At 41.1% G+C, this 13263-nt stretch overlaps 1 protein-coding gene across 4 annotated transcripts in view; it reads right to left on the bottom strand.

Annotated features, from left to right (window-relative positions):
• PALD1 (phosphatase domain containing paladin 1) overlaps positions 1 to 13263 on the bottom strand; it is a 958342-nt gene that overhangs the window by 390275 nt on the left and 554804 nt on the right. For all 4 annotated transcript variants that reach the window (XM_085603872.1, XM_085603871.1, XM_085603874.1 and 1 more), the window contains one exon: positions 608 to 703. In XM_085603872.1, the coding sequence (XP_085459998.1) occupies positions 608 to 703 (96 nt within the window). The remainder of the gene's footprint in view (positions 1 to 607; positions 704 to 13263) is intronic.

The raw sequence follows: 13263 nt of genomic DNA, 5'->3' as shown, positions 1-13263 counted from the left end.
GATGTTTCAAGAGGCTCTCCATCTTGGTGCAAGCTTAGACGAGGTGAACTGTTGTCTGTTGACCACAGTTAATTTTGGTGAGATCTTGTCACTTCATGAAGAGAGATGGTGGTCCCTTCTTCAGTATTTATGTATTCAGCTCTTTCTTGAACGATCTGAGGCTCAATGGGGATGAGATGTGGCCTAACCGTCTGAGATGCAAACTTTGAAACTGGGAACCAAGTTCAAGTTCTTGTGTTGGCTCAACATCTTGTGTTTTTGAGCACAAAACATAATCGCCCCATGTCTGAAAAAAAATCCGACATCGTTTGATGTAATCTGATGCTTATGTAAAGCACTCCGATTACATATGTTGCACTATATGAGACTGCAAACACACAAAATAAAAGAGAAGTTTTTTCTTAGAAACTTTAAGGGACCACTTTGTGCTACAGAAAAGGTCCTATAAATTCTGTTGCGATCGAGGCAAGTCATGTAAGCATTTTCTCATGAACTGGTTTCACGATAAAACTTCAATGTTTTCTCACAATAGCATACATGATAATTCTTAGAAAGCATCTCACTGCAGGTGAAATTAATAAAATGGTGGTGTAAGAACGTCATTTACCTGTTCATGAAGGTAGTAATTGAAGGCAATCAGGTAAAAATAGCGCTCCAAGCTCTGCATTGTCCTTTGAAGAAAATACTCTTTGGTGCTGTTACCCTGAAATAAACAGAACGCCACAAATTATATTGATTAAAAAAAAAAACATTGTTCTGCTCTTTAAGAAATATAATTTGACTTTTTTTCCTGGGGATTAGATTCTAAATTGGTACATGTTTATTTCACCAGAAAGCAGATAACGCTATGTATGTAACGTGCTGGGCAAGCTCGGATCACCTGGGATTTTCCTAGAAAACACACATTTCTATATTAACATAATTAACTCTCCCGCACTGTCTGACCTATTTCTCTCCAGTTAAGCTGTAAGATTTTTCCTGGAAAACAATGTTGCACAGCATTAAAGCTAGGAAAATGTATTCAACTTGTGGTCAAAGACGCTGGAGTAGTTAACATACAAGTTGTTTGGTGTATTTAAGCAAATGGTCGCAGTTCTGAGCCCTGGAAAGGCTCACTCCTCTCTCCATCTGTTGTAATACAAAGAAGGAATAGTCTGCCACCTAAAGAAACATTAGCTGGAGGGGAGTCGTACTACCCCTTCAGCAAGAAAGAGGAGAGGATGGCAAAGAGCTTGCACCAGCGACACTTACAGGGTGGATAAAATTAGCGCAATGTGTGTTGTACGGAATATGATTTTGCTCCAAAACCTCAAGACTCAAGAAATGTGTCAGTTATGGTTAGATATGCAAACATAATTCATAAAATGCTATACACATGATTTCACCAATGGCATCATAAATACCTTCCTCTTCACTAGGGCCCTGCCAACTCATATCCAAGCCAACATTCACACAAAGGCCTTCTCTTATGAAAACTGACCCCATGTCCCTACTAGAACCTTTATTAATATTTACTGAGGAAGGAAATTTACAAACCTACTGTAGGAGTATTTCATGTTCTACTCCCGCCAAGACTTGCCCAATACCAGTAAATAAGTATTTGGTCTAAAATTGGCTGAGTAATTCATGAGAACACCTTCACAACCGCTCTTTCAAGCTGTCATGAGACCACACCCTCTTATCACAATGGGGGACAATACCACAACATGCCGCTCGGCAGTTATTGAACGATGACCGAGCATGACTAGTTTTTAGGTCTCGCGTCTAGCATTACAGTGCACAGCACTGCACGCGCAGCGAGCGACCTCTTGTAGGGGGTTTGAAAACGGCCCGAGGAATCGCACACGCTCGTGCGTGTGCTTTTCCTTTTGGGCCACGCTATTGGCCTTTGCGTGCGTCTTTTTTACAAAGACAGCATGCAATTGGCCAAAGGTGGGCGCATTGCTCCGCCCATGGCCTATTGGTGTCTGTTACGTGCAGCAGCAGCATATGTTTCCAATTATCTTGCCCCGACACGGGCGCGATAATTGGAAACATATGCTGCTGCTCGCAACCGCGCGTGCACACCAGCAGCTCCCGCATCTTGTTTTCTTTTTTTTCATCCTCAGAAATGTGTTCACGGCGCGGCACACAGAAAGACCTAGGAATCCCAGAGTCCGCTTAGCCGAAAAGAAGGAAGTATGCAGTTTTGTGTAATTCTGCTGCACTACATTTTACAGCGAGGCTAATAGTGTACCGCACCAAGCCTCGTCCCCGCATAACTCAGCACATAATGAACTCGCGCCCATAATTAAGCCCAGCCCGAGCATTCTTCACGGTTTTAAAAAGATGCCATGGGGCATTGTTTGAGAGCAGATGCTTTCGAAAAGATAAACACCTTTAAAAATAGGGACACTGGATGAGGACTGTAGGGGCTCCGACCAGCACCACTCTGGAGCTCTGGCCACAGCCAGACCCAACTCCGGAGGAAGATTTGTAATACATCAGCATGTCACATTTTAATGTGCCACATTCTATTAACCACATGGCAAAGGCGCATGGTCTTTTAAAATATGGGCTTTATAGGCTTTGTGCTAGTAATTAATTAACTAAATAGCCCGCGTTTCACAAATCATGCCACTAATTAGTGGAAAGCAGACACTTGGCAATCACTGGAATTATTGCCATCTGAAGCCCGCAGAAGGGCTGCAGTGTTAGGGACAAGGAGTCCACGTGCTTCGGAGCTCGCGGGCACTGCGTGTGCAGCCAGCACCGCTGGCACCGTACCATGCCACTCTCAGGCACTGCGTTCACAGTGTGGCATCCAGCGGCCCCTTTTAATAATTCTCCTTCCGGCGGGAAGCTGACAACCAGGAATAACAAAGAGAACGGAAATCAGCAGGCCCTCTTGAACGGTGCCACTGCCCGTGCCTTCACCGTACCGAGCCACTCCCAGGCACAGGTACTGCGTTCACAGTGCAGTGTACAAATGTCCATTTTAATGACTCTCCTCCAACTAGGAATAACAAAGGGCATAGAAAACCGCAGACTCTGTGGAACGGTATCACTGTCCGTGCAACCACTGCAGCTGGCACTGTACTGTGCCACTCCCAGGCACTGCGTTCACAGTGCAGCGTCCAGCTAACCCTTTTACTAATTCTCCTTCGTGTGGGAACCTGAAAACGAGGGATAACAAAGGGCACGGGAAGTCGCAGGCTCTGTGGCACGCTGGCCATAATCAGGGACAGAAACAGCGAGACTAGGTGTGAACCGGTATTAATCTCCATGGTCTGGGACCAAAGATTAGCCGCCATTCTGTTCTAAGGCAAACAGTGATCAGGTAATGGGACACCCTACATAACTGAACCCGAGGCCAGGCACGTGCCCTAAAGAAAGTCAACCTGAAGAACGTTAGGAGCATCTGAGACAAGTCTACGCAGATCATTTTTGTCCACGGCCAAAACTGCATTTTTATTTTAGTTAAAAGAGGTGAACTATCTACATGAATTTCCTTCTTTTCCGCAAGATCAAAGAGGGTTAGTCTTGGCTTCCTCCAGCAGTGCATCCACTAAAATAGGATGGCACATCCTTAACCAGATGGCATCCTCAAGGGCACACCTTTGTAAGGCTGATTGGGAAAGCATGATTCTCGCGGTCTATAACACCACTTCCCCCAAAGGAGTAAAATCTCACGGCTAAATTTGTTGCACACGTAGCACATAACAGACATCAGTGGCAAAACCAGTAAAAGTTGGCAAGAGAGGACATCATTGCAAGACCGGGCACATTCATTAAGGATATGCATCATTAATACGGGCAGCATAAAAAGCATGCTTATTGAGCAGCTGGTGAATGGATGATGGTTCTTCCATGATGCACCGCAAATTTTGTAGCAGCCACTGAATTGTCCTGAGGAAGTAAATGTGGCAAGATCATATTCCACTGAAATAATTATACATTGATAAAATAATTTTTTTTTAATTAGTTCTAACACATATTGGGTCGAAGAATAAATATATAAACACACTTGAAAGACCTCTGGAGCTTCAAGTTTGGGTGAAGATACAAACCAGGCAGAGCTGAAATGCAAACCGAGTAGGATTCAAGAAAAGCATGGGGGGCAAGGTCAAGTTATGAGTTTCCATGGAACAAACGTAGTTGGTTTTGGGATCTGAGAGCTATGGGTTACATTGTACCAGCACCTTATGGAAAATACTAATCAACTTCATTCCCTAGGCAAAAGAGCTTTAGAAAAATCTTTATATTGCCCCATCATAGTCATACAATGATTTCTTAGTATTCCTTAGTTTCTTAATCCGTCAGGTTGCTTTCATAAACTTATCACAGTCTTTTAGTGCTTTACGAGCTATGCCTACATTTAGGTTTTATATCAACATCTCATAGTTTAGTGCTGTGACTGAAATGTCTTTTCCAAAGACTGGGTACATTTTAGCCAACACGTTAAGTCAAACACAGGTGTAGACAGTGGGACTGATTTACACTGTTTACAAGTTCCGCCTAGTTATAATCCACTTCCAAGAAGCGGGTTAGTGCTGATGTAGAAGCCATGGCATGCTCTACTCAGACAAGGTGTTGGCAGAAACAGGCATCCTCCTATCAAAATATAGTTTACCCTTTCTTTCCATTAAATATCCAATTTGTCATAGGAACAAGATTACAAAACACAATTACTACTGTATTTCAGGCTCTGCGAGGAAATGGCCAACCCTATTATCAGTGTAAAAGACAACATCCTCTCCAGTGTATATAAATACATTTTTTTGTGGTTGAGGATTTGCCTAATTCATAGTCAAAAAGTATGCTTATCAATTTCAGAAAATTCCACTCCATTGAACCAGGGGGTGCTGCAAGTACCCTACTTTTCATTGTCAACTGCATCACAAACACTCAACTTTGAAAAAGAATGTCGCCTTCATTTATCAGTTAAGATAGGCTGTTCATGCTGACACCACATTACAGATAAGAGTAAAATAGTTAACTACACTGAGCAGCATCCACAAATGAACATTTCTAGCTTATAGACAAGTACCTCAAGCCTGTCACAAACACTGGAACATCACAGGCAAAAAAGGGCAGACCCACACTCTAACCCAAATACTTGAAAGAGGCACGGGTCGACACATAGCTAGTAAAGAGTTGCAGGAACACTTAATTGGCCTTCTGGAAGTCTGGAAAATGGACCTCAGTAGGACGCTATACGACTCGAAGTGGACAGCGACTCTAGACTACCCCCCAAAAAAGATCTAGGAATGCCTGTTTCAAGGACATTCAGTTATCCATCTTGCACAGGGCCGAGCTCACACCAGACAATCTTAATCAAATATTCCCAGATGAAAATATATGCTTCACGCGCTGCCAGTCCCCAAGCGAACCTTTGGCACATGGTCTGGTCCGTAGCAAGCTATTGACAGGTTGTACAGAAAAAGCTTACCAACATCACTAACTGTAATAACCTTAATATGCAGAAGGCCTGCCCATGGGCCTTTACAAGTGCACCAAGCATAACAAAGTAGTGGCTAGGTTGGTTGACCTTGCTTTGCTGCTAGCTGAGCATGCCTTCATACTAAAATGGCATCCTAGTCTGCCCCATCTGTGGTGTTGTAGCACAATACGCTAATTCTCTGGGTCGAAGCATAGAGCACATCACTAAGAAGAGAAGAGATGATAGACCTTCAGAGGCGTCCGTATTCCATGGAGTGGGATGCCTTGCTGATACACCTATCAAAGACTACTCTCTTCTCTTCTTGATAATTGACACCTCACCAAACACTATGGGAACCCCCCCACTGCACTTAATCTGGCAACCACCCCAAACTATCAATTCTCTGCCTTGAACTGCCCGTGTCCACTGAATTTTCACCCCGCATCTTCTACCCTTCTTGGTGGGGTCGGGGAATGCATTGCGGGTAGATCTTTTTTCTATAAATGGAAAATAAGCGGACATAGCACTCTGTCAGCCCGAGGATGTAGGCAGTGGTATTTGGATAAAACAGTCAATAAAAATAATTGAAACTAAATACAGAGGCATTGTTGGTGTTATTCTGCACTATGTTACCTATATCATTCACATGTTGCACTAGCCTTGCAAGTCAAAAATCACTTAATTCTGGTCTTGAGACACTATGCAACAATTATGCAGACAACAACCAAACCATCTTTTGCTCATTTGATCAAGCAAAGGTGGTGAGGTGAAGCAGAATGGCCTGGCCAAACAGCTGGCTGTTACTAGTTTTTATTTTTATTGGAAGGAGTTTGGGACGGTGGGTGGCTGGAATGTTGTGGGTCCCTAGGAAATATCCTATGTTGAAATGAGGAAAATGATTCATTCAGGTTTAAATGGCATTCTGGGTAAAACGAAAAGTGGCATAATACACACTGGATTTTCCAGTTTCTGTAAGTTTCAGGAATGGTGAGGGTTCCTGAGGTTTTACCTGGTTTCTGGCTAACCTAGAGACCAAACAGTGCACCTATTCACCATGGCAAGTGAGAGGAAATTGGGATTTACACCCGTCTGCCAGCTCATATGCTAGAATTACAACCAAAATTATCAAGATTTCCTCCCCTTTCCCAGAGGATGCTCCTGGCCCCAGGGGGAGAAAGACTGCTGGTGTCAGGATGAGTCAGCCCCCACTATCATTTTTATAAATATATATATCCATGGCATCCAGTGATTTTTCTGCCCCCTCTAAGGGCAGGTTGGGGATAAAGCCAATAAACTGCTCCTGGGGGAGAGGTGAGGCAAAAAAGACTGTTGGGCCCATTCTGGGCTTGGGGTATGGCTAAACGCTTGGGCAGACTGACTCTACTCCTTTCTTTGTAATAATTTTTCCACTTGAATCTAGTGGGCTTTCTGCCCCCATAAGGAGATTAACATCTGCTGAGGCTATTATGGGGTTGGGGCATTGCCCAAACCCTGGGTGGGCCAACCCACCCCTTTTTTTTTAAATTTTTGCACTGGTATCTAGCTGGATTTCTGCCCATGGGGGCAGAACAACTACAAGGCTCATTTTGTGTTGGGTGCATGGCCGAAGTCAGTGTAGGACTTCCCATCCCTTTTTTAATTATCCTGGCATGTTGTGGGCTTTAAGCAGTAAAATCCCCTAACTTCCAGGACAGGCACAATTCTTCAGCTGCTGTGTTGTGCTGGGCTAGAGATGAGGCCTTAGCGATGGCATCATACAAACTAATTTTCAGGCTATCCAGGGACTGAAGTGCATAGAACAAGTATGGGAACTGTGGTCCTGAGTGCCAGGTGGAGCAGGTAAGAGATGTGGCTAATAAAAAACAAAATATTTCGCAACTATTTTGTAGGTGTTTCACTTTCACACACACGCACACTATAAATAAAAAATAAATTCAAGTTGAAGTAACTAGTAAAAAATGCATTCCTTTAGGTTATAAAAGTTGAACTGGTTAATGTGATCATTGCATATGTCTATATGTGTGTAATCAGACCATCACAGAGCTGAATGCTGGTTGGTGCACCAGGGATTAGCCACATTTATTTATAGGGCTTCGAGGACCAAAGTACTGTATATATGCAAGTCATAATTTTAAAATTGTTTTACACACAATATAAGATAGGCTGCAGCAACATGTGAAAAGAGATTTTAGGCTGGATGTACAAAGCCATTTTTTGGTCCTAAAGCTTGCAATTCTCAAAATCACTGGGTTTGCAACCACAAAATAACTTTTGTTTAATGTATTAAACCCATTTTGTGATTTAGTAACAGGTTACCAAATCGCATAAATGTATTTAGATAGGCATAATGAATCGCTATTCAGAAGGGAGATGGTTAGGGCGTCACTTCTTAATAGTGATTTATTATGGTACATATCATTGTTTTGCAACCAAAATCCAGTTGCAAAACCATGACAAGTTACCTTATCCCCAGTTGGGGTGGTAACATATTTTCAAATGTGAATGTAAAAAACAAAGTTTGTTGAGGAGAAGGCAGTGGTTCAAGGGACCATTGCCAGCTCTCAAATGAACTTAAAAGAAGAACATTTTTAAATGCAACAATGTTTCCATTAAGAAAAATACACTGTATTTTATGGATCAATTCTGGTTATTAAGTTTAAACAGCCATTATAACAATCATCTTACACAGCTCTGATGCCTATAACCCATGTGCTGACAGCAAAATGGCTCAATATTACTGCCTCCTTCTCTTTTTTTCTTCCTGTGTTTGGAATGTACTCCGTCTTGGCTGACACAATAGAGGACAATTCTATTTTTAGGAAGGCTCTTAAAAAGCATCTGTTTTATTTATTATCTTTATATCTTTTCTGATGATGTTAGTTAATTCAGAGCCAAGAAGCATTAGGGCATTTGTTGCACTTTATGACCAATAACACTCACATCTTGCATGTGTAGTTTTTCAATATATTTAATTGGTGCTCTTAGTCCCGAAACACAGGGCCAGCGGAAACATGGAAGGACGATGGGCAGATATGATGGGTTGTGGCTCCTGTCTTTTGGTGATGCTCATTGTCAGACACCCTACCTATGGATAGGCTGAGAGATAGCTCAACTATGTGAAGTCAGAACATATAATTTATGTCTCACTAGAGGCACACCTAAGTCAAACACCTCTATGATCAGTTTCTAAGAATACATTGTAAAACAGATGTACAATTTGCTTTACAATATGCCTAGTGCATTTTTCCATCGGAATGGTGTCTATGCAGAGACACTACAACTGAACTTCCCTTGTGTAGCCCCTGCATCTCTAAGTTCTGACTACTCAAACTAGTGTATTTTGGCAGCAAAAAGCTTGTAAAAACATTCTGGTGGCAATTTTAAACCGGGGCAGCCAAAAGCAATATAATTATGTTATAGTGCATAATAGGGTCCAATGCAAATGTGCTGCACAATGAAAACACTAATTTGTTCACTACTTGTTCCAGTGTTACAATGACAAACTTGTAACTATGTTGTACAGTTGCCATCTCTCTTGTGCCACATTCAAGGTTACCCCTTTCACTACCCAGGTCAGGGTAAGTTCTATAAATAGTGCAGACATTCATGAACAACCATTATAGAGACTTTGGACATGCTTCTCAAAGGAATTTTGGAGAACCTTGTAAAACGTTGCATTTTATAATGCATGTTGTCTCTGTAGGTTTAAAAAAAATAAGATTGATATATTTTAGAAGATATGGGCCTTACGAACATAATTTCAAGCACAGTTGTTGGTGTTGTAACATATGCTAATATGAGACACTCTTTCTTAGCAGGACATTCTCCATTAACCAGACATTCTATGGTTTCTGGAGCTTAATGAAATACTTGCATTTTTTGCATAATTGAACACCATTTTTTACATTGTTATTTCCTGACAACAAACTTTTCTTGCTGTTTCTTTAAGCCTGGTGGCTTCCTGCATGGATGTAGCTCTGTAATTCCATGTGAGATCTGCTCCATATAGGGTGCTAACAACTAAGATTTTATTTTGATTTAAAATGGCACAGGCTGATGGCAGTGTAATAAACCGGTGGTAATATTGCAACTGATTGGCACTCACTTATGCAATCTGAGGAGGCAAGGAAAAGGTATTAGGTGTAGAACCTAAGACTTGCCAGTCCCACATCCCAATATCAGGTGTTAACCTACAAGGATCGATATTCTGAGACCTGTGGATATATGTGGCATCAAATAAGCATATGCTGCAACTTCCCGATGAAAAGACATAAAACATCCCGTTCATAAACAGTCAAACAGTAGCATATATCTGAGCATGAATTAAAAATATTTTATGAGCTCATTGTCATTTCACACAAGGAATTTGTGGAGAATTGGCAAAAAATGGTCCTCCTCTTAAAATTACTTTGTGCCAGCTGGTTCTAAATTTCTCTGTATTAAAATCTGTAAAAGCAGATACTTCGCTGTCTAGTTACTAATTCCACTTTTTAGAAATCTGTCAGTAGCCTATAAACATTGTCAAATCCACTGAAACATGTCAGTTGTAATTGTATTGGGTTTGACCTATGTTTAAATTGTACAATTTATCACTCTATTTTCTTGTATTCATCTAGGGATAGCTCAGCATCATTCCTTGAAGTATTATCCCCACCTTCTTTGCTGACCTGTAAAGACCCTCACCCCCAAGGATCTCCAAATCACTTTGTGAGGTCATTCTTACTTTTCAATTGTATATTGAAATTTTGTATCATCTATTCTTCAGGCCAACAGCGTCCACAAATCAGCATCTGGGCAGTATGAGTCCGATGACTAACATATATATTATCTAAAAAATAGTGCCTACAAATGTAAAATGGCAAATAATGGCTAGTACAAACCTTCTGTGAACATTTCATGGTTCCTCTTTTTTTTTATTGGAAGAAAAAAACAGCAATATCATCCTCATCTCAAAATACATAATTCATATTACTGATTCATATATATATATATATCTTTTCCAACACAACCCACTTCAGGAATCATGGGCGCTCTGCGGTGGTGCGTTCGAGGTACGGCAGGGTTAAGCCGTTGTAATATCCACTTCGTTTACCCACACAGGTTTCCTCGCGCACTCCCAGAAGGACAAACAGCTTCACCAATGATCGTTTTTTATAATTCCTTTACTTTCAGCATGCCAGATACAAAAAGACAAACTCTACGCGTTTCAGTCTCAGCAGAGACCTTGCTCACGAGTCTAGCGGTTGCTCAAAGGTAGTCAGGATTTTTAAACATACAAACAAATCAATTAGTGACATCACTTCCTGAGACAGTGCTGCTTGGCATTCTGGTCATTGTAGTGCCCAATACATTTTCTGACAAAACCCGACATTTTCCAATCCAAATAAAGTTCGTTTTCAACAAAAATAGGAATGAAAAACCCATTCCGTAGGCCTATGCACCTTTCTGTACATTTCAGGTCATTAAAACCATGCAATGTTATGATAACTATGATAGACATTTATATAGCTTAGTCTACGGTAATGTTGACAAGGTCTGGTCACCATTTGATTATTCACTTTCTACTAAACATAGTAGTAAACCACAGATTTCTATTAAAGTGAGTCATAATGTTACACCCTGGTGATCTTATATTAAGGATTGGAACTGTTGATTTTGAACATAAATCAAGCCCTCTAGTGGGCAGTATTCTACAACTTGTGATATGAAGGCACTGTCTCTCATCGTGAAAAAGGAACAAAAAAATGTGAGACATACATTAATGTAATAAACCTAAAAGTGTAAAAATGTAGGGGGCCAATGTCAGTGTCCTTGGTCAATTCTGACCCTTTCCTTGATAATTTTGGATGGCATAATTAAAGATGGTAATGAAGTTCCTCATCCTGATTTAAACCAAAAGGAGTCAGAGTCCTGAAATTCAAAATGTGTTTAGATTCTTTTTGCCGAAGGGTTTTCTCTCGGTCTCCTCCCCGTGGATGTATTCCTACGGATTCCACTGCATAGAATTTCAAGTCCTTCCATCTTCCTCCATGCTCCTTCTCCATGTGCTTTGCGACAGCATTGCTCCTGTCAGTGTTGACAGTGGCACGAACATGTTCCAAGATACGTTTTTTCAGTTCGCACTTGGTGCTTCCAACGTACTTTAGGGGGCAGGGACATTCGATGATGTATATGACGAATTGGCTTTTGCAATTGATTAGTTGTTGAATTCTCCATTTGCGTTTATTAGCCATCACCAACTCCTTGGTATTCTGAGCAATGGGGCATACCTTACAGCTCGTACATTTATAGAATCCTTTAGGTTTTAACCAGGTTTCTTTTTTGTTCTGTTGTTTGAAGTGGCTGTGGATCAATTGATCCCTAAGGTTTCTGGTTCGTCTGTAGGTAATGTTGGGATGATCACCTACAATTGATGACATTGTTGGATCCATGTGTAAGATGTGCCAATTTTTGCGTAGTATTTTCATCACCTGTTGGTTTCCTGTTGAGTGGGTAGTTATGAATCGTATTTGATTTTCTTCATTTGTTTTAGCTTCTTTGTCCTTTAGCAAATCTGTTCTGTTGATAGTTGCCGTTCGTTGTAAAGACATCTGGATGGTTTTGGAGCTGTAATTTCTTCTTTTGAAGCGTGTTATTGCCTGATTACGGTGTTTGAACCACTCTTCATCCCTGGAGCATATCCTTTTGATCCTGAGAAATTCCCCATAGGGGATGTTTTGTATCAGACTTTTTTGATGGAAGGATTCTGCATGCAGTACTGCATTTGTTGCGGTGTCTTTGCGATGTAGAGTTGTGTGTACAGTGTTGTCTACAATGTAAATTACAGTGTCCAGAAACACCACTTTTTCGTCACTGATATTGTATGTGAATTTCAATTTGAAGTTGGAGTTGTTCAAGATCTTGAACAACTCCAACTTCAAATTGAAATTCACATACAATATCAGTGACGAAAAAGTGGTGTTTCTGGACACTGTAATTTACATTGTAGACAACACTGTACACACAACTCTACATCGCAAAGACACCGCAACAAATGCAGTACTGCATGCAGAATCCTTCCATCAAAAAAGTCTGATACAAAACATCCCCTATGGGGAATTTCTCAGGATCAAAAGGATATGCTCCAGGGATGAAGAGTGGTTCAAACACCGTAATCAGGCAATAACACGCTTCAAAAGAAGAAATTACAGCTCCAAAACCATCCAGATGTCTTTACAACGAACGGCAACTATCAACAGAACAGATTTGCTAAAGGACAAAGAAGCTAAAACAAATGAAGAAAATCAAATACGATTCATAACTACCCACTCAACAGGAAACCAACAGGTGATGAAAATACTACGCAAAAATTGGCACATCTTACACATGGATCCAACAATGTCATCAATTGTAGGTGATCATCCCAACATTACCTACAGACGAACCAGAAACCTTAGGGATCAATTGATCCACAGCCACTTCAAACAACAGAACAAAAAAGAAACCTGGTTAAAACCTAAAGGATTCTATAAATGTACGAGCTGTAAGGTATGCCCCATTGCTCAGAATACCAAGGAGTTGGTGATGGCTAATAAACGCAAATGGAGAATTCAACAACTAATCAATTGCAAAAGCCAATTCGTCATATACATCATCGAATGTCCCTGCCCCCTAAAGTACGTTGGAAGCACCAAGTGCGAACTGAAAAAACGTATCTTGGAACATGTTCGTGCCACTGTCAACACTGACAGGAGCAATGCTGTCGCAAAGCACATGGAGAAGGAGCATGGAGGAAGATGGAAGGACTTGAAATTCTATGCAGTGGAATCCGTAGGAATACATCCACGGGGAGGAGACCGAGA

The sequence above is a fragment of the Triturus cristatus genome, chromosome 1_2 (assembly GCF_964204655.1).
Source record: "Triturus cristatus chromosome 1_2, aTriCri1.1, whole genome shotgun sequence".
Lineage (NCBI taxonomy): Eukaryota > Metazoa > Chordata > Amphibia > Caudata > Salamandridae > Triturus > Triturus cristatus.
This window is presented reverse-complemented; position numbering and strand designations above follow the sequence as displayed.